Here is a 27,741-nt window from a genome sequence, read left to right on the forward strand (position 1 = left end):
ACTTTGCGGCTGCTCTTTGGCATACCCAAATTGCCAGCAACACTACTCCTGTGCTTTGGAGCCATTATTAAGTAAAAAAAGGGTTATTTGAACACACACACACTGTGATATCATGATAGTCAAACTGATATCCAAGATGGCTGCTAACTGACTAATGGACAGTGTATGCTGGACAAAGGGATGATCCAGGTCTGGATGGAACAAAGCAAATGGTGCAAGATTTCATCACACTACTCAGAACACGGCACAGTTTAAAACTTACCAATTGTTTATTTCTGGAATTTTCCATATAATATTTTTGACAGCTAATGACCATGGATAACTGAAATCCCAGAAAGCAAAATTGTGGATAAGGGAGGAATACTATATTGATACACTCAAAAGTTTGGATGAATTTCAAAGCCATTATGTTGAGTAAAAAGAGCTAATTTCAAAAGGTTACAAATGAACTAAGCCCAAATTAGGAGAAGGAAGAAAATAAAGACCACAGTGGAAATAAATGAAATAGAGACTAAAAAGACAATAGAAAAGATATATGAAACTAAGAACTGATATTTTGAAAAGATATACAAAATAGACAAAGCTTGAGCTAAACTTCAGAGAGAGAGATAGAGGAAAAGAGAGAGAACCCAAATAAATAAAATTGGAAATGAAAGATAAGACATTACACCTGATACAACAGAAATACAAAGGATTATAAAAGACTATCATGAGCAATTATAAACCAACACATTGAATAAACTAAAAGAAATGGATAAATTTCAAGAAACATGCAATCTGCCAAGCCTAGAACATGAAGAAATAGAAAATCTGAGCATACGAATTACTAGTAAGGAGACTGAATCAGTAATCAAAAACATCTCAAAAACAAAAAAGTCCACGACCACGTGGCTGCATTGGTGAATTCTACTAAATATTTAAAGAAGAATTAATATCAATCCTTAAACTCTTCCCAAAAATAGTAGAGGAGGGAACACTTCCAAACTCATCTTATGAGACCAGTATCACCCTGTTACCAAAACCAGACATGAATACTATGAGAAAAGAAAATGACAAGTCAATATCCCGGATGAACATAGATGCAAAATCCTCAACAAACTATTAGAAAACCAAAATTCAACAATAGATTAAAAGGGTCCTACATCACTATCAAGTGGGATTTATTCCAGAAATACAAGGATGATTCAACATCTGCAAATCAATCAATGTGATATATATATACCATGTTAACAAAATGAAGGATAAAAACCATGATTAGCTCAGTAGATGCAGAAAAAGCATTTGACAAAATTCAACATCTATTCATAGTAAGAACTTTCAATAAAGTAGGTATAGAGAATGTACCTCAACATAATAAGGGCCATATATGACACAGCTAACTTCATACTATGGTGAGAAGCCGAAAGCTTTCCTCTAAGTAAGATCAGAAACAACATAAAAACACCCATTCTTGCCACTTGATTTATATAGTACCAGAAGTCCTAGACAGAGCAGTTACATAAGAAAAAGGAAGAAAAGCATTCCAAATTGGAAAGAAAAAATAAAATTGTCTCTACTTGCAGATAACATGGTATTGTACATAGAAACCTCCAAAGACTACACCAAAACACTGTTAGAACTAAAAAATGAATTAAATAAATTTACAGGATAAAAACTCAATATATAAAAAATCAGTTAATTTTTATATACTAACAACTAGCTATCAAAAAGGAAAATTAAGAAAACAACCCCATTTACAATTGCATGAAAAAGAATGAAAATCCATAAATGTAACCAAAGAGGTGAAATATCTATACACTAAAAACTACATGACACTGATGAAAGAAAATGAATAATTTTTTTAAAAATTGAATAAAACACAAATAAATGGAAAGATTTCTGTGCTCATGGATTAGAAGAATTAATACTATTAAAAAGTCCATATCACCCAAAGTGATCTACAGATTCAATGCAATCCTTACTAAAGTTACAATGGACTTTTGCACAGAAATAGTACAAACAACCCTAAAATTTGTATGGAACCACAAAACACCCAGAATAGCCAAAACAATCTTTAGAAAGTACAAAAATCTGGAGGTATCACACTCCCTGATTTCTAACTGTACTTTGTAACTGCACTACAAAGCAATAGTACTCAAGCAGTACTCAAGCATTTGGCATAAAAACAGAAACATAGATTACGGAACAAAACAGAGAGCTAAGAAATAAACTCACATATATATGGTCAATTAATTTACAACAAAGGAACCACAAATATACAATGCAGAAAGGATAGTCTCTTCAATAAATGGTGTTGGGAAAACTGGAGAGCCACATGCAAAGGACTGAAACTGCACTACTACCTTACACCATACAGGAAAACCAATTCAAAACATTGAAAACTTGAACATAAGACCTGAAATATAAAACTCCTAGTAGGAAATATAAGCCTTAAGCTCTTTGACAACAGTCTTGGCAATCATTTGACACCAAAAGCAAAGGCAACAAAAGCAAAAACAAAAGGAAAAAACAAATGGAACTGTATCAAACTAAAAAGCTTCTGCACAGCAAAGGAAACAATTAACAAAAAAGGCAACCTATAGAATGGGAGAAAATATTTGCAAATCATCTATCTGATAAGGGGTTAATATCCAAAGAATATAAAGGATTCATACCAGTGAAAAGCAAACAAGCAATCCAATTTAAAATTGGGCAGAGGCCATTTACAATCACATCAAAAAGAATAAAGTACCTAAGCATAAATCTAACTAAGGAGGTAAAAGATCTGTAATCAGAAAACTATAAGACACTGATGAAAGAAACTGAAGAGGACGCAAACAGATAGAAAGATATACCATGTTCATGGATTGGAAGGATTAATATTGTTAAAATGACCATAGTAACCAAGACAATCTACAGATTCAATGCAATCTCTATCAAAATGCCAATGGCATTCTTCACAGAACTAGAACAAATAATTTGAAAATCTGTATGGAAACACAAAAGACCCTGAATAACCAAAACAATCTTGAGAAAGAAGAACTGAACTAGAGGAATCATGGTCCCTGACTTCAGACTATACTACAAACCTACCATCAAAAGAGCATGGTACTGGCACAAAAACAGACACCTAGATCAGTGGAACAGGATAGAAAGTCCAGAAATAAACCCACACACGGTCCATTAATCTATGACAAAGGAGGCAAAAATACACAATGGGGGCAAGACAGTCTCTTCAGTAAGAGGTGCTGGGAAAACTGGACAGCAACATGTAAAACAATGAAATTAGAACATTTTCTCACATCATATACAAAAATAAACTCAAAACGCATTAAAGACCTAAATGTAAGACTGGAAGCCATAAAACTCCTAGAAGAAAACATAGGGAGAACACCCTTTGACATTAACTCTAGCAATATTTTTTTGGATCTGTCTCCTAAGGCAAAGGAAACAAAAGCAAAAATAAACAAATGGGACCTAATTAAACTTAAAAGCTTTTGCACAACAAAGGATACCATTGACAAATGAAAAGACAACCTACTGAATGGGAGAAAATATTTGCAAATGATATGATTGAGAAGGTGTCAATATCCAAAATATATAAATAGCTCATACAACTCAATATCAAGACAAACCAACCAACCAAACAATCCCATTAAAAATGAGCAAAATACCTGACTAGACATTTTCCCAAAGAAGACATACAGACTCACCATTGCTAATCATCAGAGATATGCAAATCAAACCACCATGAGATGTTACCTCACACCTTTGTGGAAACTGTTTAAAGTTTTAAAATATATTACAGATGTATAGCATTTGTATATAGTATTTTACTTAGAGTAATGCCATCAAGGTCCAACCATGTTGCCACAAATGGCAAGATTCCATTCTTTTTTATGGCTGAGTAATAGTCCAGTGTGTGTGTGTGTGTGTGAGTGTGTGTGTGTGCGCGCATGCATGCGTGCGCACGCATATATTTCACAAGCTGAAAAAGATACTTCCTATATATTTGAGACAAAAGATTACCATGATAAATATACAAAGAGAATGTAATATAACAGGAAATATATATTGGTCTTTGCCCCTGGTTCCTGGCACAGAGCTCCTAAAACCCTTGTAATTTCCTAAGTGATAAGAACACTAGAAGCACCTCTTTTTCTAATATCAGTCTTTGACCTCTGTTACTGACACAGGGCTCCTGAAACCCTTGTAATTTCCTGGTTGATAGGAGGGTCTTCTGTTCTAATGAGGTGACACTGGGTGGGCTCCTGGATGGCTCCTGAGTGAGGGCTGATCACTGGAAAGACCAAGCTATGATTAGAAGCTTGGAATTTTCAGCCCCACTCCCAGTTTTCTTGAGAAGGAAAAGGGGTTGAAAATCAAGCCTATGTGATGAAGCCTCTGTAAAATCCCCAAAGTACAAAATGCAGAGGGTTTCCAGGTTGGCAAACAGATCCACATTGGGAGGGTGAAGCACTCCAGCCCGCTGGGAACAGAAGCTCCTATGCTCGGGACCCTCAAGACCTCACTCTATGTATCTGTTTATCTGGCTGTCATGTGTATCCTTTATCTGCTGTTATCATAACCTTGATAAACTGGTAAATGTAAGCATTTCCCTGAGTTCTGTGAGCTGCTCTAGCAAATTAAACAAACCTGAGAGAGGGTCGTGGAAACCTCTGATTTGTAGCCAACTCAGACAGAAGTTGCAGGTAACCTGGGTTACTTGCAACTGGCATCTGAAATGTGGTGGGACAGCCCTGTGGGAGTGAGCCCTTAACCTATGGGACCCGACATTATCTCCAGGTAGACAGTGCCAGAATTGAGTTAAATTGTAGGACACCCAGCTGGCACTGTGGAGAATTGCTTGGTGTGGGGAAAAACCTCCACAAATTTGGTGACCAGAAGTGAAGCAGTCTGTGTAAAAGTAATGGAGACACACAGGAGAGAAACATAACATGGAAGAACTGAGATTTTCCCAGCGTAGGAAAGAGGAAAACTGAGATTTTTTTTCTAAAGAGTGAAGTTAGAAATCGACAATAGCAATGAACATCTCAGTGGAAAATAAACAAAGGACAAGAAACATGCAATTCACAGAAGAAAAAAATAAAAATGAAAATTAACATATAAAAATATATTTAACCTTAGTCAAAGGATGCAAAGAAAAAAAGTAAGCTGCATTTCTTGACCTATGTAATTGGAAAAGATTTAAAAGATGACACTATTCAATGAGCAGTCTCAATTTTAAAGGGGTTGTACATTGGCCCTAACCATTTCTGAAGAGCAGTTTGGAAATAGATATCAAAATTTTTAAAGTACATAGTTTTTGATCCAGAATTTTTCAGTACTAGGTATTTATCCCTTATGATATAATCAGACAATTTAAAAAAAATGTACATATAACGATTCTTACTATGGTGCTACTGATAAATTTAAAATACTGGAAATAGCCTAAATTTAACAATTAAATTAATTTAACATAGCCTTGTTTTCAATTTTGGTACATTCACACAGTGGGAATTTATGCAGGTGCTGAAGACTAACATGGAATGTTCCACCATACACTTCTAAGTGAAAAAAAATGCAAGTTTCAAAAATACTGCATATGTATTATGATTCCCACCTGTAGTTAACATTTCCAGTGATTTTTTTATATTTGAATTTTCTGTAGTGAGTTATCTTTTCAAAACAGACAAAATAATAAACGTATTTTCATTTGAAAAAACAGGTGAGGTGTTAAGATGTACAGAGGGGTACCTCTGTCTGTTGGGAACTTCAACTTCCCATTTGTGGTCTCTGAACAGTCTGGTGGAAATAATGGTTGGGAGACTGTCTAGTGTGCAATACTGAAGGCTCAGTTAAGTATATTCTGCAGAGAGTTCAAGTTGCAAGATAGCCTATATTTCTGATAAATTCGATTCAAACACTCAGTGGTTGCATTTTATTTTATTGTGGCTAGATTTAATAACATAATAAAAATATAAATTAAAATTTTAGAAATCTTTTCCAAATACAATAAACTCACAGGCTAACAAGGTAAAATGATTACCTGTCTCCCTTTGGTTTTCTTTTTTGTAGTGTCTTCCCTTTGGGTCTTCTTTCACTTCCTAAGCAGGGGCTCCCACCAGGTCCTGTTACCCGTATTGATTCAAGGCCTTTGGAAGATTTTTTAAATGTGAACTCCACTGGTTCTCCTTCTTTTAGGCTTCTAAATCCTTCCATGAATAATTTGCTCTGAGAAGAGCAGGGGAGTGAGGGAGAGAGAAAAAGAGATCATGATTATTAATGCTTTATAAATTATCTCTGTGATTTTAAGATTAACACAGCAAGATATCCCCAGTTATTCATTGCTAAGTATAAAATCTTTTTTTTTTTAAAGTTCCGTGAAAGGCATACCATTTAAAAGTTTCCTGTTGTAATGCTGGCAGTGGGAGAATAAATTAATACCGTTTTTAAAGGAATTTGGCAATACTTACAAAAATTTTAATGTGCATATTTTTTGACCCAGCAATTCCACTTCAAGGACTCTCCTATAGACATACTCACACAAAGGTCCCTCCACCCCCATCACACACAAAAACCTATATCAAAATTCACTACGGCACTGCTGCCTGGTAGAAAAATTACAGCTACCCTAAGGTCCATCAATGGGAAACTGATGAAATAAATGATAGTAGAGGTATATAATGTAACACTATTGAGCCATTAAAAGATCTATATGTATTAATGTGGGGAAGATAAACATGTAATACTGATGAGTAAAAAAAAGTAAGGGTAAAGAACAGTGTGTATACCATAACACCATCTATGTAGAGAAGTGTTTAAAAGATACATGCTTACTTATGTAGCAATGGGGTCTGGAACAATCAACAGCAAATCATGAACAGTCATTTTTCTCTAGTCCTTTTTTGGGAAAGTGGGGAAGCTTCTGGATACACACATTATTGTGTTGTTTGAGCTTTTTTGTAATTTGAAAGATACTCAGTTTTTACCAAAAAAAAAAAAAAAAAGTTTCCTGATTGGAAAAGTGTAACTTTGGTTACAAATAATTGGCTCTTTCAATCTAACTCTTCATCAAAGTCAATGTGCCAATTCAAACTATATTAAAATAAGTAAATCATTCTAATTTTATTTATTTCTTCAAATCCCCTTGTGTACATCTTGCAGATCTAATTTTGAGTACCATGTAGTTCTTCAAGACTTTTCTGAATTTGGGGGCAAAAGGAACCAAATCTGAATATAGTAGGTAGGAGACCCTGGTTCAAGTCCAGTTCTTTAAGAAAACAGGCATGCAACTTTGAACGAGTCATTTCTCTCTTTTCTGTTTAATCTGCAAAATTAAGGAATTTGAGTTTCCCCTCATGTTTTCAGAGGAACAATGGTCCTGAAAAAGATTCCATGAAAAAAGGATCTGGTGGTCAAATAAGTTTGTGAATTGCTACACCTAGTTTCTTCTTAGTTGGATCATATTAGCATATTAAAGTCTCTGAGATTTCATACCCCCCCCAAACTCCACTGAAATAAAAATCTTGTTTAACTGTGTTTAACTCAGGAATTTCCCCACCTAATTGATCCCAGAGACCTTTCTTTATAACTACAGATGACTAACATACTTAGGGAAATGCTGGACCAGAAAAATCTCCACCCTTCCCAAGTCCATGACTCTGAAGACAGGTAAATAATTACATATAACCAAATAATTACATGGAAAAGATAAAAACAACACTTCAAATTTCAGTGCAAAAGGAGACTCTTCATTATGAAAGTAATATGGCACATGAAAACAGGGGTTTTAACCAGTTTCTAGTGCAGGTCGCCTGACACTGAGAAAGCCTGCACGTGGAAGTATAATTTGGCAGCACCTTTTCTGCTCCCTGATGCTGTGTAGGAATTAGAGGAAAAAAAAAATCACAACTGCCTACATGCTGTAAAATTTTTTTTAAATTATTGTTTTTAAAGCTTTATATAATATTTCCAAATCTTCTATTTTTTTCTCCTAAGCTCTCTCCTCGCTAATTATAAACAGTCCTTTGCTTTCATTTCCTTTCTTACTCCCCACTCTAACAAGTGCAGATTATCAAATCAGATGAAGTGGCGCATAGGGTCAACTACTGCAATTAAGAGAAGGGAGGGATAGCAGTTTTAATTAGAGCTGTCATATGTTCATGCTTTGTTTCTATAATCAAAATTCTGTCACTTATTTCCTCATAGTTCCTAGTGTATTGGCACACTTAATTTGATTTCATTTTCCATTATTACAGTTTTTGATAGGTATCATTTGTAAGTGAACTGCATTTCCAAATCTAAAGTAAAATCCTGCTCTTAACTAACTTCTGGCTATTCTTCACAATATTCTGAAAGAATACTTTTTTCCCTCATTCTGTCATATACTCCCCTCCTTCCCCAAATGAGTACATAAAGGCAATTTCGATTCACAATAATTGACAATAATAATAATAATATCCGTAAGAAACTATAATGGCTTTGCAAGAAAAGGACAAGAATTCACAGAGAATATTCTGTCTTTGCTATTACACCAAAATTGCTGCTACATAAGTGGGAAAGATTTGTTAAAGGTGGGGAATTAGCTTATTTTATTTCTTCACAAAAATCAACTTCTCCCCTTGCCTTGGCAATTTTTATTAAAGGTGCCTCCATTTTTTCCAGTCATACTGGTTTCAATCCTTGGCTTTACCCAACCATTTTTTGAATCATGTGCATTCTTACTTTCATCTGCCCCAACCATTTCACTGGATTGCCACTGCCCTACTTCTGGTCCTAACTATCTCCTACCTGGATGAGTGTAATAGTTTCTTCATTGCTATTTCAGCATCAAGTCTCCTCCCTACTCCTTAGCATCTTCCACACCTGCATATCTTCTCTGAATAAATTTTAGCCTGTTGGTCTCCTGTCTCAAAAATCTACAATACTTCCCTTAAATTGTAGGTAAGACCACTCATAATGTTACCTCTAGGTATATTTTCCACTTCCTTTCCCATTCCACTAATAAAGCTGGCTGACTTGTACTTCCCTAAGCACATTTCACGTTTTCTCATCTCTGTACTCCAACTTAGGCTGGTGGGGATGCATTATTCTCTTAGTCATAGCTGTCTATCAAAATCTTACTCAAGATTCAAGGCATAATTCATATGATCCTTTTTGCAATCATCCTCAATTGCCCAAGTTGGAAATTCCCTCCTCTTTCACTTAATTGATTCTTCTATACAGTTTTTATAATACACTGCTGTGTAATGCAGTTATTTGTGTATTCCTTACTTTATTTGCCCTTTTGGATTTCTCTTCTCCTGAAGGTCAGGGACTGTGATATATATCTTAGTATTTCCCAAAGGACTTAGCCTAATGCCTGCGAACAACTATCATTCAATAAGTACTTAAAAGAATCATAGATTTAGCATCAGTAAGATCATTAATCATTATTTAGTCCAACTCTCACTTGAAAAAAAAAAGTGGACTGAACTCTAAGGGGTTAAGTGAATTGCTCATGCCAAGTCAAATTTCCCAGCTCCTACTTCTGCTACATAAAATAACTTCTACTTTTAGTGTCAAGGTGACACTGTGCATGTATCTTTGGAATAAAATGCTGATAGGATTATAATGGCTCATGGTAATAACGTTATTCTCTGACTCCATTCAGAAGTTAATATGGATCTATTTTTCTTGTTCTTCCTTCTTCCAATATTCTCTAATCACTCTCATTGCTATGCCTCACAATTCATGATGCTCTGCCTATGCAAGCCAAGAATGCAGATTTATGTAGATTTTTGCTCAATCTACATGTAAGACTTTCATAAGGCGAGACATTTGGTGTTTGGGTTTACACTGTCATCTGCAACATTTGTTTGGACAAAATAGACGTTTATCTTCTACAGGAAAGAATCGCAATTACTGAATGAATAAATGAACAAAGGAATGACCAAATGATTGTAGAAGCATTCAGAAGCTGCTGACATGCCTGCTAAGATATCAGGCACTTACAAAGGGGACAGGCCAATTTTGAATGTGCACATATTAAGTTAACTCATCTAACACCTTTAATTTGTGTTCCTCTTCCTCCAACCAAATAAGGTTCCCCTTTCTCCCACTTCCCTTTATTCCAAAATTTAAAATTCATTTTGGAAAAAATTTATTTCAGAATTATAAAAATACTGACTCTCAATTTCCTTGCTATATTCCTTTTCCTCCTCCCAATCATTTTTTTTCTTTTTTTGCGGTTCGCGGGCCCCTCACTGCTGTGGCCTCTCCCGTTGCGGAGTACAGGCTCCGGACGCACAGGCCCAGTGGCCATGGCTCACGGGCCCAGCCGCTCCGCGGCATGTGGGATCTTCCCGGACCGGGGCACGAACCCGTGTCCCCTGCATCAGCAGGCGAACTCTCAACCACTGCGCCACCAGGGAAGCCCCCCCAACCATTTTTTTAAAGAGGAGAACCTTGTTCTCATAAATCCTCCATAATTTTAGTTATTTATTTTGGCTGCACCACGCAGCATGTCGGATCTTAGCTCCCCGTCCAGGGATCGAACCTGCGCTCCCTGCAGTGGGAACTCAGAGTCTTAACCACTGGACTGCCAGGGAAGTCCCACCTCCCAATCATTTTCAAAGAATGACAGGAACATGGAGTCAAACGACAGTGGTCCAAATTCTAAACTTTATTTGCCAAGTATTCTACCCAAGGTTCCAATTAGTAATGAGATTACTTATCTCTTTTGGCACACGTTTTTTTCTCTCCAACTAGATTAGGAAAGCAATAAAGTGTTGCTACGGTTTTATACCTGATTCTCCTTAGAAGTAAGAGTATATTTTCTTCTCTAGGAAACATAAGCTGACTTCCAATTTAAGATGGCAGGCTGAATAAACATGTCTCATGTTACTCTTTAAAAGGCATCAAAACTACAATAAAATAATAAAAAGAAATAAATTCACAATAAGGAAGAGAATAAGGGGGGTGCCATCAAGAGAAGGCAGACTTCAAGAAATTTCTGGAAGTTAGAAAGACTGATGACTGGTCAACTGAGTTGAAGGAGCCATACCCTAGGAAAACTAATAAAAGGAGCTGCAGAAGTAGGAACCGGCATTCCTAACAGAATTCAGAGAGACTGTGCTGAGACACTACATGTACAACGAAAACAGGAGGATTAATGGAAAATTTGTATATGGACTAGATGTCCGTTTCATTTTCCCACCCCGAAAACAGGGATTAATGGAAAATTTGTATATGGACTAGATGTCCGTTTCATTTTCCCACCCCTATTCCCACCTACACATGTGAAAACAGGCAAACAATACCCCAATGCAAATAATGTGAGGCCCTTCTCTTAAGAGACTGAAGGAAGTATCTAGACAACTTGTGAAAAATTGGATCCTACACACAAACCTCTATTCATTCCGACAATTAGGAAGCCACAGGTGCAAGAGCTGTCTCCCTACCCACTCAACCTTAAATCATTCCTATCCCTCATTCTTACCCCTCATTCATATACCTGAAGGGTCAACCAAGAATCACAAAACACGCAGCATAATGAAGAAAAGCCAAGATAAATGAGGGAACAAAAGAAATTTTATCCACCATCTAATTAATATCTCTACAGATATTTGGGACAATATAATATCAATAAAACAAGAACAAAAACAATCAGAGAATTTAAACAATACTCTCAGACAATGAAAAAAAAAATTGAGTTGGAAATAAAAGTTTAGAAAATCTCTTGGCACATAGGATAAACGGATCCCCTCAAATGAAATATACCCAAACCTTGGATTAGAGGTCCTGGGAAAGAAAATACAGAAGATGGAGGAGATAAATTATTAAATTATTATTATTAAATGAATAGTATGAGAAAATTTCCCAGAGCTAAAGGGAATGCCAAGGAGAGGCCTATACCGGGTGAAGCATATTTTATGGAATACATATTACAGAAGCTTTTACACATGAGGTACATTTCTCCTTGCATGAAGAGAGAGTGAGATTTCAATGGAGAGTGAAAACAGTAATCCAAACTGAGCTAATGGTTTAACCTTATGCTTGTACAGCAGGATACTTAGCAGATATTTGGGGAAGGGAAGAAGCTTACTTTAAGTATCTTAGTGTGAAGAGGGTGACCATAAATGAGGCTGGAAAATGCAAGTTAGAGCCAGAAAATGGAAATTATTTATTGACATCCTAAGCATTTTATTCTGTATAAAATAAACACCTACTGATATGTTTTCCTTTCATAAGTTGCAAGATCAAATCTGTGTTTTAAAAAAATATCACCTTTTTGGCAATACCATGGATGTGTGGAGGCATGAGGATTGTATGTCTGTTACAGGGGATGCCTGTTACAAGGTAACTGTCATAGTCTTAGCAAGAGATGGTTACAAATAAACTAAAAATGAAAGGAGGAACTGGTTTCGCAAAATACATTCTGAGCCATACATATCACCTGCTATAAATTATTACTTGCCCCATGGAAAATTTATTGGTAAATGGATAGTGATGTTGTACAAACATCTTTGCAAGACTGCTCCAAGTGCTTCATCACAGAAAAGATTATCTAACACTGTCGGCTGGAAGACAACTCTAAAAATCAAAATCTGGCATTTTTTTTAACCACCACTCCTTGAACAGACCAATTGATACCTCTTTTTTTTTTTTTTTAACATCTTTATAGGAGTATAATTGCTTTACAATGGTGTGTTAGTTTCTGCTTTATAACAAAGTGAATCAGCTATACATATACATATATCCCCATATCTCTTCCCTCTGGCATCTCCCTCCCACCCTCCCTATCCCACCCCTCTAGGTGGTCACAAAGCACCCAGCTCATCTCCTGCACTATGCGGCTGCTTCCCACTAGCTAGCTATTTTACATTTGGTAGTGCATATATGTCCATGCCACTCTCCCACTTCGTCCCAGCTTACCCTTCCCCCTCCCCGTGTCCTCAAGTCCATTCTCTACATCTGTGTCTTTATTCCTATCCTACCTCTAGGTTCTTCAGAACCTTTTTCTTTTTTAGATTCCATATATATGTGTTAGCATACGGTATTTGTTTTTCTCTTTCTGATTTACTTCATTCTGTATGACAGTCTCTAGGTCCATCCAACTCACTACAAATATCTCAATTTTGTTTCTTTTTATGGCTGAGTAATATTTCATTGTATACATGTGCCACATCTTCTTTATTCATTCATCTGTCGAAGGACACTTAGGTTGCTTCTATGTCCTGGCTATTGTAAATAGTGTTGCAATGAACACTGTGGTACATGTCTCTCTTTGAATTATGGTTTTCTCAGGGTATATGCCCAGTATTGGGTCGTATGGTAGTTCTATTTTTAGTTGTTTAAGGGACCTCCATATTGTTCTCCATAATGGCTATACCAATTTACATTCCCACCAACGGTGCAAGAGGGTTCCCTTTTCTCCACACTTATAGTTTGTAGATTTTTTGATGATGGCCATTCTGACTGGTGTGAGGTGATACCTCATTGTAGTTTTGATTTGCATTTCTCTAATGATTAGTGATGTTGAGCATCCTTTAATGTGTTTGTTGGCAATCTGTATATCTTCTTTGGAGAAATGTCTTTTTAGGTCTTCTGCCCATTTTTGGATTGGGTTGTTTGTTTTTTTGATATTGAGCTGCATGAGCTCCTTGTATATTTTGGAGATTAATCCTTTGTCAGTTGCTTCGTTTGCAAATATTTTCTCCCATTCTGAGGGTTGTCATTTTGTCTTGTTTATGGTTTCCTTTGCTATGTAAAAGCTTTTAAGTTTCATTAGGTCCCACTTGTTTATTTTTGTTTGATACCTTCTTGATAGTTGACTTACTCTAATGATAACAAGAGACTTAAGTGATTCACTTCATTGTTAGGCAGAATAATAAGAATATAATTAAAATTAAGTTGTAGAAGAATTTCAGTCCAATAAAGCTGGGTGATACAGATATGTTAGAAAAAAAAATTCTGTAATATCAGATAATATTAGGAGGCTAAAGAGCTGAAAATTCAAATATATTCTGCTTCTTTTCAATATTTTAATATATTTTTCTGAGGCAAAGAGTATTTTTTTCTAAGGTATCAGTGGAAAAATATACAATGAGTGAAGGGCAGTTAATTATTACACAATATGCAGCAGAGATATTACATAATATGCATGAATAACAGTTAAGACTCTCAATGACTATATGCTTTTTAAAAAAATAAATTTGTTTGTTTGTTTGTTTATTTATTTATGGCTGTGTTGGGTCTTCGTTGCTGCACATGAGCTTTCTCTAGTTGTAGCGAGCAGGGGCTACTCTGCATTGCGGTGCGCGGGCTTCTCATTTTGGTGGCTTCTCTTGCTGCGGTGCACGGGCTCTAGGCACGCGGGCTTCAGTAGTTGTGGCACGCAGGCTCAGTAGTTGTGGCTCGTGGGCTCTAGAGCGCAGGCTCAGTAATTGTGGCACACAGGCTTAGTTGCTCCACAGCATGTGGGATCTTCCCAGACCAGGGCTCGAACCCGTGTCCCCTGCATTGACAGGTGCATTCTTAACCAATGTGCCACCAGGGAAGTCCCCAAGGACTGTATGCTTTTGATCTACATGTCAAGATATCCCAGGAATCATTAAGCCTGAGGTACGTATAAGAACACAACAAAAATATCACTGGACTAAGTATTAGGAGGTCTGGGACTTAGTCTTGGCTCCAACAACTAATGTGTTACACAACAATAGACAACTTGCTTACAGTTGGGTGGGTCTCCTTCTTTTCTTTCTGTTATAGAACACAAGTCTCCATCCTTTCTTAAAATGTGTATTTTTAATTCTATGACTTCACTCTGTCTATGTAGACGGAGATCGAAATGAATGAGTAACTATTTTTTAGTCAATGCTGAAATTTCCCTTTACGCGTTCTCGAGATTTTAGTCCTTACTTAACTCAAATCCCTTAAGAAAATAGAAGCTAAAAGAAATATGGTGGCCTGGTAGAAGTCAATGTTTACTGAGCTTTATGTAAATAGATAAAATCCAGTTTAGCCCCAGTCAAATTACTAAATTTCACATAAATAGGATTAAAAATAATGAGATTTTTATACTTTTCTTGATATTGAAGTAAATCCTAACTAAGTCCCTTCATCTGGCCTGTACTTCAAAACTGAGAAGGGTGCACTAAAACTGGCAAAACTGCTGGAATGGTATTTAAAGTGACATAATGGAAAGCAGGCAGGGATTAAAGTTGGATTTGAATACTGGTTTGAATCCTAATCCTACTACTTACAACCTCAAACTGCATGACCAGAGACATGTTAAAAAACCCTGTGCTCCAGTTTCCTTATCTATCTACTGGGGATAATAATATCTTCAAGGAATAAAAAATGTCTACTACAGTTATTGCTAGATTCTAAATAATTAATATAAAATGCCTAGAACAGTGCTTAGCAGACTGAATAGCAGCTCAATAAATGGTTTATACTATTTTTGTAAGTATCCAGGTCTGCATATGGGAGAGAGGTAAGAGAAAACCAACAGGTTCAAGAACCTATTAAAAAACAGGCACTGTCTGCACTACAGTAAAACAGCATGGTACTGGCACAGAAACAGACATATGGATCAATGGAACAGAATAGAGAACCCAGAAATAAACCCACAACCTATGGTCAATTAATCTTAGACAAAGGAGGCAAGAATATACAATGGAGAAAAGACAGTCTCTTCAGCAACTGGTGTTGGGAGAGCTGGACAGCCAACATAAATCAATGAAATTAGAACGCATCCTCACACCATACACAAAAATAAACTCAAAATGGCTTAAAGGCTTAAATATAAGACAAGACACCATAAAACTCCTAGAAGAGGACGTGGGCAAAACATTCTCTGACATAAATCATACCAATGTTTTCTTAGGTCAGTCTCCCAAGGCAATAAAAATAAAAGCAAAAATAAACAAATGGGATCTAATCAAACTTATTAGCTTTTGCACAGCAAAGGAAACCATAAACAAAATGAAAAGACAACCTACAGACTGGGAAAAAATATTTGCAAACAATGCAGCCAACAAGGGCTTAAATTTCCAAAATATACAAATAGCTCATACAACTCTATAACAAAAAAACAAACAACCCAATCCAAAAATGGGCAGAAGACCTAAAGAGACATTTCTCCAAAGAAGACATACAGATGGCCAATAGGCACATGAAAAGATACTCAACATTACTAATTATTAGAGAAGCGCAAATCAAAACTACAATGAGGTACCACCTCGCAGCAGTCAGAATGGCCATCATTAAAAAGTCTACAAATAATAAACACTGGAGAGGGTGTGAAGAAAAGGGACCCCTCGTACACTGCTGGTGGGAATGTAAATTGGTGTAGCCACTATGGAAAACAGTATGGAGGTCCCTTAAAAAACTAAAAATAGGGGCTTCCCTGGTGGCGCAATGGTTGAGAGTCCACCTGCCGATGCAGGGGACACGGGTTCGTGCCCCGGTCCGGGAAGATCCCACATGCTGCGGAGTGGCTGGGCCCGTGAGCCATGGCCGCTGAGCCTGTGCGTCTGGAGCCTGTGCTCCGCAACGGGAGAGACCACAACAGTGAGAGGCCCGCGTACCACAAACACACAAAAATAAACTAAAAATAGAGTTGCCATATGACCCAGCAATCCCACTCTTGGGTGTATATCTGGAGAAAACTTTAATTCGAAAAGATACATGCACCTGCTATGTTCATAGCAGCACTATTTATAATAGCCAAGACATGGCAGCAACCTAAATGAATGGATAAATAAGATGTAGTATATGTATGGAATACTGCTCAACCATAAAAAAAGAATGAAATAATGCCATTTGCAGCAACATGGATGGACCTAGAGATTAAGAGATTATCATACTAAGTGAAATATGTCAGACAAAGATAAATACCATATATCACTTATATGTGCAATCTAAAATATGACACAAATGAACCTATCTACAAAACAGAAACAGACTCACAGACATAGAAAACAAACTGACGGTTACCAAAGGGGAAAGGGGTTCAGGGAGGGATAAGTTAGGAGTTTGGGATTAGCAGATACAAATTGCTATATATAAAATAGATAAACAACAAGGTCCTACTGTACAGCACAGGGAACTATATTCAATATCCTATAATAAACCATAATGGGAAAAAAAACCACAGGCACTGTCTGAATGCTTTCATTTGATCCAACCTACCCTTACCCCTGACACCCACTTGGCAAATGTCTGCATATTACTGAGTTTCAGTTTAAACACGATCTCATCTTCAAACTCTTTCATGACATTCTTGAGCAAATACAGGTACTTCTTTTTAATTATATATGGCATACTTCACCATTATAACACCTACCATACTGCATTATCATGTGTCTGTTTCCCTATAAGGCTACAAACTTCCTAAAAAGAAGTACTGTAATTTTTCATTTACATCCCCACACCTAAAGCCATCCCTGAAACACAGCAGGTGCTCAGTATATATTCAAGGCAGAGGAAGAGAATCAGGGTGATGGGGAGCAAAGGAAAGAGCGGGGGAGGAAGGACAAAGTAGTGTGACTTTGTCTCTTTTAGATGAGGACACTGAGAGGTCAAATCTGATGAATGGTAGAGCCAGGACTCAAAGCCAGATCATTTGACACCAAGAGCCCTTGTATACCATGATGCCTAGTGTAACATTCTCCAGAATATTTCAATTGTCCCTCAACACCAAGGTCTGAACATTAGGTTTAGAATCTTGAAGCTGTAGGCCTCTGGCAGACCTCCCTACCCAACTCATGCTCATCTTTTACCCCTTAATTGTTTTGCTTAACTCTTATTAAAAATTTTCTGTAAAACTTCTTAGCTGATACAGTGAATTGTAAGTATTCGACCCTTTTATTGTTGGACATCTTATTTTTATTGTGTCCCTTTGAAAATTAGAAGTACTTAATACATGATGGCTAAATTTAAACATTTTTTAATATCCCAATTGAATCTAACCTTCAATGATATTCATGTTTCATCAAACTGAAACAATTCTACATTTCTTTTATATATTAATAATTATTATATTATATATTATAGTACATATTTAGATTAAGTATATATTATATATTTAGATATAATTATATATACATATAAAAACACACTTCTAGGGGCTTCCCTGGTGGCGCAGTGGTTGAGAGTCCGCCTGCCGATGCAGGGGACACGGGTTCGTGCCCCGGTCCGGGAGGATCCCACATGCCGCAGAGCGGCTGGGCCTGTGATTTATGGCCGCTGGGCCTCCGTGTCCGGAGCCTGTGCTCTGCAGCGAGAGAGGCCACAGTAGTGAGAGGCCCACGTACCGGAAAAAAAAAAACAAAAAAACAAAAAAAACAAACCACTTCTTAACAAATGGTGCTGGACCAACTGGACATTCACATGCCAAAAAAAAAAAAAAAAAAATTTCACACAGTCCTATACCTTTCACAAAAATTAATTCAACATGAATCATAGACTTAAATTTAAAACACAAAACTATAAAACTCCCAGAAGACACCACAGAAGAAAACCTAATGACCTTAGAAATGATGAAGACTTTTCAAATACAACACCAAAGGCATGACCCATGAAAAAATAACTGATAACCCGGACTTCATTAAAATTAAATACTTCTGCTCTGCAGAAGACAATATCAAGAATATGAGAAGATAAGTCACTGACTGAGAAAAATATGTGCAAAAGGCACATCTGATAAAGGACTGTTATTCAAATATACAAAGAACTCTTAAAACTCAACAATAAGAAAATGAACAACCTGATTAAAAAATGGGGCAACGGGGCTTCCCTGGTGGCGCAGTGGTTGAGAGTCCGCCTGCCGATGCAGGGGACGCGGGTTCGTGCCCTGGTCCGGTAGGATCCCATGTGCCGTGGAGCGGCTGGGCCCTTGAGCCATGGCCACTGAGTCTGTGCTCCGCAATGGTGAAGGTCGCAGTGGTGGGAGTACCGCGTACCACCAAAAAAAAAAAAAAAAAAATGGGCCAACGATCTAAACAAACATCTCACTAAAAGAAGATACAAATAGATTTCAAATAAACATATGAAAAGATGCTCCATATCATATGTCATCAGGAAAATGTAAATTAAAATGAAATATGATTATACACCTATTAAAATGGTCAAAATCTAGAACACTGATAACACCAAATGCTGCCAAGGATATTTAACAACAGGAACTCATTCGTTGCTGGTGGGAATGCAAAACTGTGTAATCACTTTGGAAGACAGTTTTGGCAATTACTTAACAATACTAAACATACTCCTACCATATAATCCAACAATTGCATGTCACTCCTTGGTATTTACTCAGAGAAGTTGAAAACTTATGTCCACACAAAAACCTGCATACTGATGTTTAGAGCGGCTTTACTCATAACTGTCAAAACTTGGAAGCAACCAAGATGTCCTTCAGTAGGTGAATGGATAAATAAACTGAGGTACATCTGGACAACAGAATGTTATTCATCACTGAAAAGAAATGGGCTATCAAGCCATGAAAAGACATGGAGGAACCTTAAATGCATATTATTAAGTGAAAGAAACCAATCTGAAGAGGCTACATACTGTCTGATTCCAATTACATAACACTGTGGAAAAGGTAAAACTATGGAAACAGTAAAAAGATTAGTGTTTTCCAGGGGTCTGGGGAAGGGCGGCCGATGAATAGGTAGAACACAGAGGATTTTTACAGCAGTGAAAATACTCTGTATGATACTATAACAATGATACATATCCTTACTCATTCACAGAACATGTAACACCAAGAGTGAATCCTAAGGTAAATTATGGACTTTGGGTGATTATGATGTATCACTGTAGGTTCAACAACTGTAACAAATGTTACCACTCTGGCAGGAAACGTTGATAATGGGTGAGGCTATGCATGTGTAGGAGCACCGGGTATATGGAAAATTTCTGTACTTTTATCTCAGTTTTGCTGTGAACCTAAAACTGCTTTAAAAAAATAAAGCAGTCTTAAAGGGCATAACTTAAGATGTCATGGATATAAAAATGATTTTTTAAAAAGCATATCGCTGACTTTACTCAAAGTGTGGTAGGATATTAAGTCTATGTATATTACTGAAAGTTTAAGGATGTACACTGCAAACCGAGACAAGTATTTCTCAACCTGTTTTGCATCATCCCCTCATAAGGAGACTTTTTTCTTACTTGCCTCCCCCATGGAACTTTAATAACACTGATATACTGAATATTTACTTATGTACTGTGGCTCTTTACAGGGCCACAGATTACTATAATATCTAGGATGGTTTTTGCCCTTACCCCTAAAAATAATTTTCACATTCTTATGATAACCTCTTTGAGAAGGCAAGCCTTAGGGCAACCCCTAAAAATAATACAAAAAGGTATAATTAAAAAGCCAACGGATGATTTAAAATGGAACTTTAAAAATATCATACTAAGACAGAAGAAGGCAGAAATGGAAGAAAATATGTACCAAAAAAACAAAACCAGCGGGATAAACAAAAAACAGCAAAGTGGTAGATCTAAATCAAAGCATATAAATAAATATGTGTTAGTTCTCCAACTAAAACACAAAGATTGACAGAACGGATAAAAAGGCAAGATCTGACTATGTGCTATTTACAAAAGAACCACCTTAATACAAAGACACTTGAAAAGAAACTACAGGATGGAAAAGACATAACATGAAAACAATAAGCAATAAGAAGGCTACAGCTTTGTTAATAATAGTAAAAGTGACTTTAAGACAGAGTACTACCAGAAATAAAGAAGGACATTTCAAAATGAAATAAAATACAGCAATCATAAATATCTATGTACCTGATAACAGAGCTCTGAAATGCATAAATCAAACACTGACAGAATCAGAAAGAGAAACAGACAAAATCCAATCATAGTTGGAGGTTTTTTAATATGCTACTCCCAGCAGTTGATAAAACTAGAAAAAAAAATCACTCAGGACAAAAAGAAAATCTTAAAACACACAATTAACCACTTTGCCCTAATAGACATAGATATAGGTATGGAAATACAGCTATAAATAGATATATAGATCTCACGCACACATATATAAACTACACCCATCAACTGCAAGATACAATTCTTTGCAATTCCACATGGCCCATTCACCAAAATAGACCATAAGGAGGGCCATAAAAAACAGTCTCAATACACTTTAGATGATCTTACAGAGTATAGTCTCAGGTCAAAACAGAATTAAAATAGAAAACAATACTGATTAAGAAATAGAAAGGTAAATAAATGTAAATATTTGCAAGTAAACAAGATCCTTTTGATTAACTTGATAGATTAAAGAAATCACAAAAAATTTGAAAAATGTTTTATATGAATGATAATGAAAAATACAACATATCAAAATTTGTGGAATGTGGTTAAAACCAACCATAAAGAAAAACCTACAGATGTAAATGCTTATATTAGAAATAAAAGAGAGGTCACAAATCAGTGTCATAGGGTTTCACCTTAAGAAGTGAGAAGAAAAAGAAAATCCAAAGTTAGTAAATGGAAAAAATAATAAGAGCATAATTCAATAAAACAGGGAAAAACAGAAAAAAACTAAGAAACCCAAAAGTCAGAGCTTTCAAAAAAACTGATAAGCCCCTAGGTAGACCAATAAGAAAAATAAGAACACAAATTACCCAAAGCAGGAACCAAAGAGGGTCTAGCAATCTTACATGGAAAGGCTAATAAAGGAATATTATGAATAAATATGGCCAATAAAATTGATGACCTAGGAGAAATGGACAATTCTTTGAAAAATAGGACTTAACAATCAAAAGAGAAAATAATAACTGAAAATAAAATTCAGCAAAAACTCTCAACAAACTAGGAACAGAAGGAAACATCCCAATCTACTAAATGACATGTATGGAAAAGCTAAAGCCAGGGACTTCCCTGGCAGTTCAGTAGTTAAGACTCTGTGCTGCCAGTACCAGGGGCGTGGGTTTGATCCCTGGTTGGGGAACTAAGATCCCGCATGCCACATGGCACAGCCAAAAAATAAAAATAAATAAAGTGAGTGTTAGTTTAAAAGAAAAAACAAAACAAACAAAAAAAACCTAAAGCTAAATCAAACTTAATAATGAAGTATTAAACACTTTCCTCCTCAGATTGGGAATAAGCAAGGATGCTCATTCTCATCATCTCTATTCAACACTGTGCTGGAGGTTCTAGCCATTGCAATTAGGGGGTGGGGGATGGGAGGCAGAAATATATATTGGTCTTCATCTCACTTTCTGACACAGAGCTCCTTAAACCCTTGGAATTTCCTTAAGGTGTGTTTTGTTATATTGATAAGGTGACTTTGGTATAGCATCCTAGGAGGGAGGCTGGTTGCCAGGGAAACCAACCTTGTGATTAGAGGGTTGGAACTTTCACTCCCCACCCCTCTCATCAACCTCTGGGGATGGCAGAAGGGCTAGAGGTTGAGTTCAATTGCCAACGGCCAGTGGTTTAATCAGTCATGCCTTTGTATTGAGCCTCCATAGAACCCAAAAGCTTGGGGTCTGATAGTTTCTGGTTTGGTGAACATGTGGAGGTGCTAGAAGAGTGGTGTGCCTCAAGAAGGCAGGGAAGATCTGTCCCTCTTCCCACATACCTTGCCCTATGAGTCTCTTCCATCTACTTGTTCCTTAGTGATATCCTTTTATATTAAGACAGTAATTTAGTAAGTAAAATATTTCTCTGAGCTCTGTGAGCTGCTCTAGCAAATCAAGCAAAATGGGGGCGGGGGGTGGTCATAGGAGCATCGAATCTTTTTTTTTTTTTAATTTATTTTTGTTTGCGTTGGGTCTTCGTTGCTGTGTGCGGGCTTTCTCTAGCTGCGGCAAGTGGGGGCTACTCTTTGTTGCAGTGCACAGGCTTCTCATTGCGGTGGCTTCTCATTGTTGTGGAGCACGGGATCTTGGCATGCAGGCTTCAGTAGCTGTGGTTGTGGGCTCTAGAGCACAGGCTCAGCAGTTGTGGTGCATAGGCTTAGTTGCTCCGCAGCATGTGGGATCTTCCTGGACTAGGGCTCGAACCCGTGTCCCCTGCACTGGCAGGCGGATTCTTAACCACTGTGCCACTAGGGAAGTCCAGGAGCCTCTAATCTAACAGCCATTCAGTCAGAAGCACAGGTGACAAGGTGGAACTGGCATCTGAAGGAGGGGTGCAGTCTTGTGGGACTGAGCCTTTAACCTGCCTTTTACCTGGGATATAATGCTATCTCCAGGTAGACAGTGTCAAAATTGAGTTGAATGTAGTACACCTAGCTGGTGTCACAGAATTGCTTGGTGGTATGGTCAAAAAAATCCACAGATTTGAAAAGGAGTCAGAACCTTATGGAAGAGTTAAAACTCTCATAAATTGTTGGTAATAGTATAAAATGGCAGATCTACTTTGGAAAAAGTTCTGCAATTTCTAATAGACTTAAATATATACCTGTCATATGGCCCAGTATTTCACTCTTAGGTATTTACCCAAGAGAAATGAAAACAGATGTCCACCCAAAGACTTATATGCAAATCTTTACAAGACTTTGGATAACAGGTTTATCCATAACAGCTAAAACCCAGGAACAGGGTAGATATCCTTCAATAAAAGAACAAGTAAATAAATTGTGCTATGTACATATAACAGAACAATACTGAGAAATAAAAAGGAATGAATTACTGGTATATATATCACAATACCTGTCAAGAACTGTAAAGGGTCTTTTATCTTACCTCAAATGCAAGCTAAAAAATGAGCCTGCTAAAATTTCGAAGAAGCTGGTAGAAGGCACAGTACTACAGATTCTGAGACAAAGGACAGTTTACTATTCAGAGCAATAATAGTAACCAGAGTATCAGCTTCTTTATGCCGGTTCTACAAGCCCCAATTCCCACAGGGTGATGTGAAGAAGGTCAAATAAAACTTATACACAGTGGGTTGCCTTATAAGAGAGGAACACTGACCTTAGGGAACCTGAATTTTTATAATGGGCAGGTAAGCATTGCCCTTTGCACTGGAAGGAAACACTGTCTCTATGTTCCAAAGCTGTTTGCTATATAAATATCCTTGAAAATATAGCCTAGAACAAAGGAGAGTCAGTGGCTCATGCATAAAACACGCAGCAATCTGGGAGACCCAGGGAAAATTGTCTCCCAACAGTACTGAGTGAAAGCAGCTCTATACAAAAAGAGTACAAAATTGACTAGGAAGGACATAAGGTATCCTTCTGGAGTAATGATAATGTTCAGTGTTTTAAGAGTGGCTAAGGCAGGTTACAAAAGTGTAGTCATTTGTCAAAGTCATTGAACAGTGCACTTATAGTTCATGCATTTCATTGTATATCAATTTTACCTCAAAAAACATACTGAACTCTAGTTAATGATGTGCATGCTGAAGGATTTAGGGGGGAGTGCACTGATGTCTGCAACTTCTTTTGAAATGCATTAAAAAGATTAATGGATCTACATTAACAGATATAGAGTTAGGTCAACAAACAAGTACAGGAAAATGTTAACTATACAATCTAGATGTTGCATATAATGGTTTACTGTTAAAATTACTTCAATTTCTTTATATGTTTCAAATTTTTCATTTGAAAATATTATAAAAAATACACCTTTGATAAAGAGATACTGTGAGTGAGAGATATATTGCCATACTTAAAAAAAATTTAAGTATTAAGTTGAAATTAAAGTTATCATTATTAGGGCTTCCCTGGTGGCGCAGTGGTTGAGAGTCCACCTGCCGATGCAGGGGACATGGGTTCGTGCCCCAGTCCAGGAGGATCCCACATGCCGCGGAGCGGCTGGGCCCATAAGCCATGGCTACTGAGCCTGCATGTCTGGAGCCTGTGCCCCACAAGGGGAGAGGACACAACAGTGAGAGGCTCGCACACCACAAATAATAAGACCAGATTGTGTATGGCACTATATTGGACATTACCAACAAATTTTAGAAAATTAAATAATCCAGTGACTTAAACAATCTGACATTTTATATTACTTATATAATTGGAAAAGGGGAGAAGGTGGATGGTGGGGAGAAAGAGCTAGAGATGAATAAGAAATAATGAATACAAACATGAATGGAACTGAGAATAAATGAATATAAGAACTTCGGAATGAATTTGGAGAATTATTTTCAGACTCTACATTCTGGGCTGGTGGGCTGCTGCCTGAATTTGAAAGGCAGCAGGAAGGTGATTTAGACAACAGCAAAGGAGAGCAAAGATCTTGAACCTAAAGAGAACAACTGATAGAGAGATCCTGCTCTCCATTTTAGCATATTTTCTGAGAGGAATTACACTTGATCCTTTCCTGCAAGGCAGTTTCTGCCCTCTGCATGGAGCTGATTTGGCTCTAAGAACAACAGTACGCTATTCACCCTATATTACAATGATCATTGATGGGGATGGGTAACAGAGATGAATCAATGAGAAGGGCATCCACTTTCCCTTTAGAGCTAAGGAAAAAATGAGGAACTTCTCAAGCTGCAGAGATAATGACAAAAACTCCAAACTTACCTTTTTGGGTTTATCCAATGCAGAAAAAAATCAGTAACTCAGCTTTCCACAACTCCCCTCGCTCACACCCATCTGAGGCCCTTTGAAAGAATAACTCTTATACCTTGCTACTTAAAAAACTCTGGAGTTCAGAGAAATGCTTCAGTGATTCTACAATAATTGATCTGAATTCCTATTTTTAAATATGCTTTTAAGTACCTTAAGATCTATAACATACAACAATCATATTAGACACAAAATTAAGTCAGTAGAATGCCTAACATGTTACTCGGTACCATCAGGTTTACACATTTTTTTTTTTTTTGGCTTCAGATTTCAGAAGTTTTTCAACTGGTATCTTTCAGTGCATATATTAAAACTTGTGCTTTTAATTTAAAATAGTACAGCCCTCCATTGCTCTTTCATTAAAGCTTCTGGCTTGTTCAAGGCCACTCACAAAAAAATCAAACAAGTGCAGTTACTACTAGAGCACATGTGATATACACAAATGTGGCAAGACCCAGGCATACAATATAACTGTCAGCTGTTTATTAACAAGTGAACACATAAAATGCTTTGTTATAATATCTTAAGAGTTCCTCTTTAGCTGAATATCAATGTGTGTGTAATGTGAAAATAACTACTTTTAAAGCTAAAAAGAATTCTCTATTTCTTGCCTAAAAGTAGGACATTTAAAAATAAATGTGTTGAAAAAGAATATATATATAATATATCTGAATCACTCTGCTGTACACCTGAAACTAACATAACACTGTAAATCAACTACACTTGAATAAAAAATAATAATTAAAAAAATGTGTAGAGTCTTTAGACTCAAGAAAGAAGTTCCATTATGCTAATAACAAATTGCTCTACTGCTTCCACTATGTGAAGAGTGCCCCAAACTTTCATATAAAATCATCACTCAAAGGCAAGCAAATATTATAACATTACTTGGTGCTGGGGTACTCCTTTTTGAAAATAAAACTTGTTTATACATGTATTTCAAATAATGAAATTGAGCAAAGTGTTTGTATGGTCATTGTCAAGATACAATGTCATTTTCAAATACAGAATGAAAATAAAGCTATTAATTTATTTTTAGAGTAAAATGAACACCTTAGTGGTTTGGAAAACAAAATTATATCCTTTAAAAAAACTACTAAATTGAATATATGGGGAAAACAGTCATGGACAGAGAAAAAGCTTACTGATTTAGCAATGTGGTGTCACAATGTCACTGGGCTTACAAAGATAACAACAGCAAAAAAATTAAAACAAGGTTTGAAATAATGTGTAAAATAAAATAAACGCAAGTGAAATTTTATCTGGCTGAAGGGTATTAAGATATTTGAGGTATTTTTTATATGACAACATACAATAACTTATAATTTTTAAGAAGATATATTTTAAAATATACATGTTTATTTTCAACCAAGAAAGACCATTTAAGTTAACTGAGGAATCGTGGTTGTTTAAAAATTTAAAACCTCCCCATTGGACATTTATAATTCAAGAATCAAAGCAGTTGCTAAATATTGCCAGTGATTCAAGACAGAAACAAAAATGTCCTACAATTCTGTCAAGCTTCTGAATCTGTTTCTTTTTTGAAAGAAATAAAATTCTACTGAGGAAAATAGCTCCCATCTTTGACAGAATATTAGTGGTTTTATTTTTACTACATTTATTGAACACAGTAATTTTCAAGAAGTTGTCAGGGGTGAGTGGCAGTTCTTAACTCATATACCCATAGACTTTGAAGCTGGAAAAGAACTTAGACATCTCACTCTTGAAAGATACATCTATTGCAAAATCCATTAAAATAGCAAAAGCATACAGAAATTACAGAATACGCGTAAGTGGAGTACGATTGTGGTAGCTATTACAGCTGTTACAAACATTCTGGTTGCTCACTCCCTCAGGGAAAATGGTAGGCTTGCACTTCACCACTTTTTAAATTAGGCATGGCTGTGTGACCTGCTTTGGTCAGTTAGATGTGAGTAGAAGTGGCTTACACACCTCTGGGTAGAAGTTATAAGAGCTAGTGTCCAATCTGCTGTTATTACCTATAACTGCCTCAGCAATCAGAGAAGGAAGTTTCATGATAGAGTCTCCATTAGCCTGAGTCCTAAAGTGAGGACCATGAGTACAGGGTCCTGTAGATCACATTGTACATGTGAGAGGGAGAAAACTTTAACTGTGTATACCCCTGAAAATTTGAGGTTGTTTGTTACCAAAACATAATTTAGACTCTCCTGCATGGTACAGAAAAAGGAATCTAG

The 27,741-nt window shown here is 36.6% G+C and overlaps 1 protein-coding gene across 3 annotated transcripts in view; it reads right to left on the minus strand.

Moving 5' to 3' along the window:
• LIN28B (lin-28 RNA binding posttranscriptional regulator B) overlaps positions 1-27,741 on the minus strand; it is a 116,015-nt gene that overhangs the window by 44,939 nt on the left and 43,335 nt on the right. For all 3 annotated transcript variants that reach the window (XM_007465772.1, XM_007465771.1, XM_007465773.1), the window contains exon 3: positions 6,029-6,213. In XM_007465772.1, coding sequence (XP_007465834.1) covers positions 6,029-6,213 — 185 coding nt within the window. The remainder of the gene's footprint in view (positions 1-6,028; positions 6,214-27,741) is intronic.

The sequence above is a fragment of the Lipotes vexillifer genome, unplaced genomic scaffold, assembly GCF_000442215.2.
Source record: "Lipotes vexillifer unplaced genomic scaffold, Lipotes_vexillifer_v1.1 scaffold732, whole genome shotgun sequence".
Taxonomy (NCBI): Eukaryota; Metazoa; Chordata; class Mammalia; order Artiodactyla; family Lipotidae; genus Lipotes; species Lipotes vexillifer.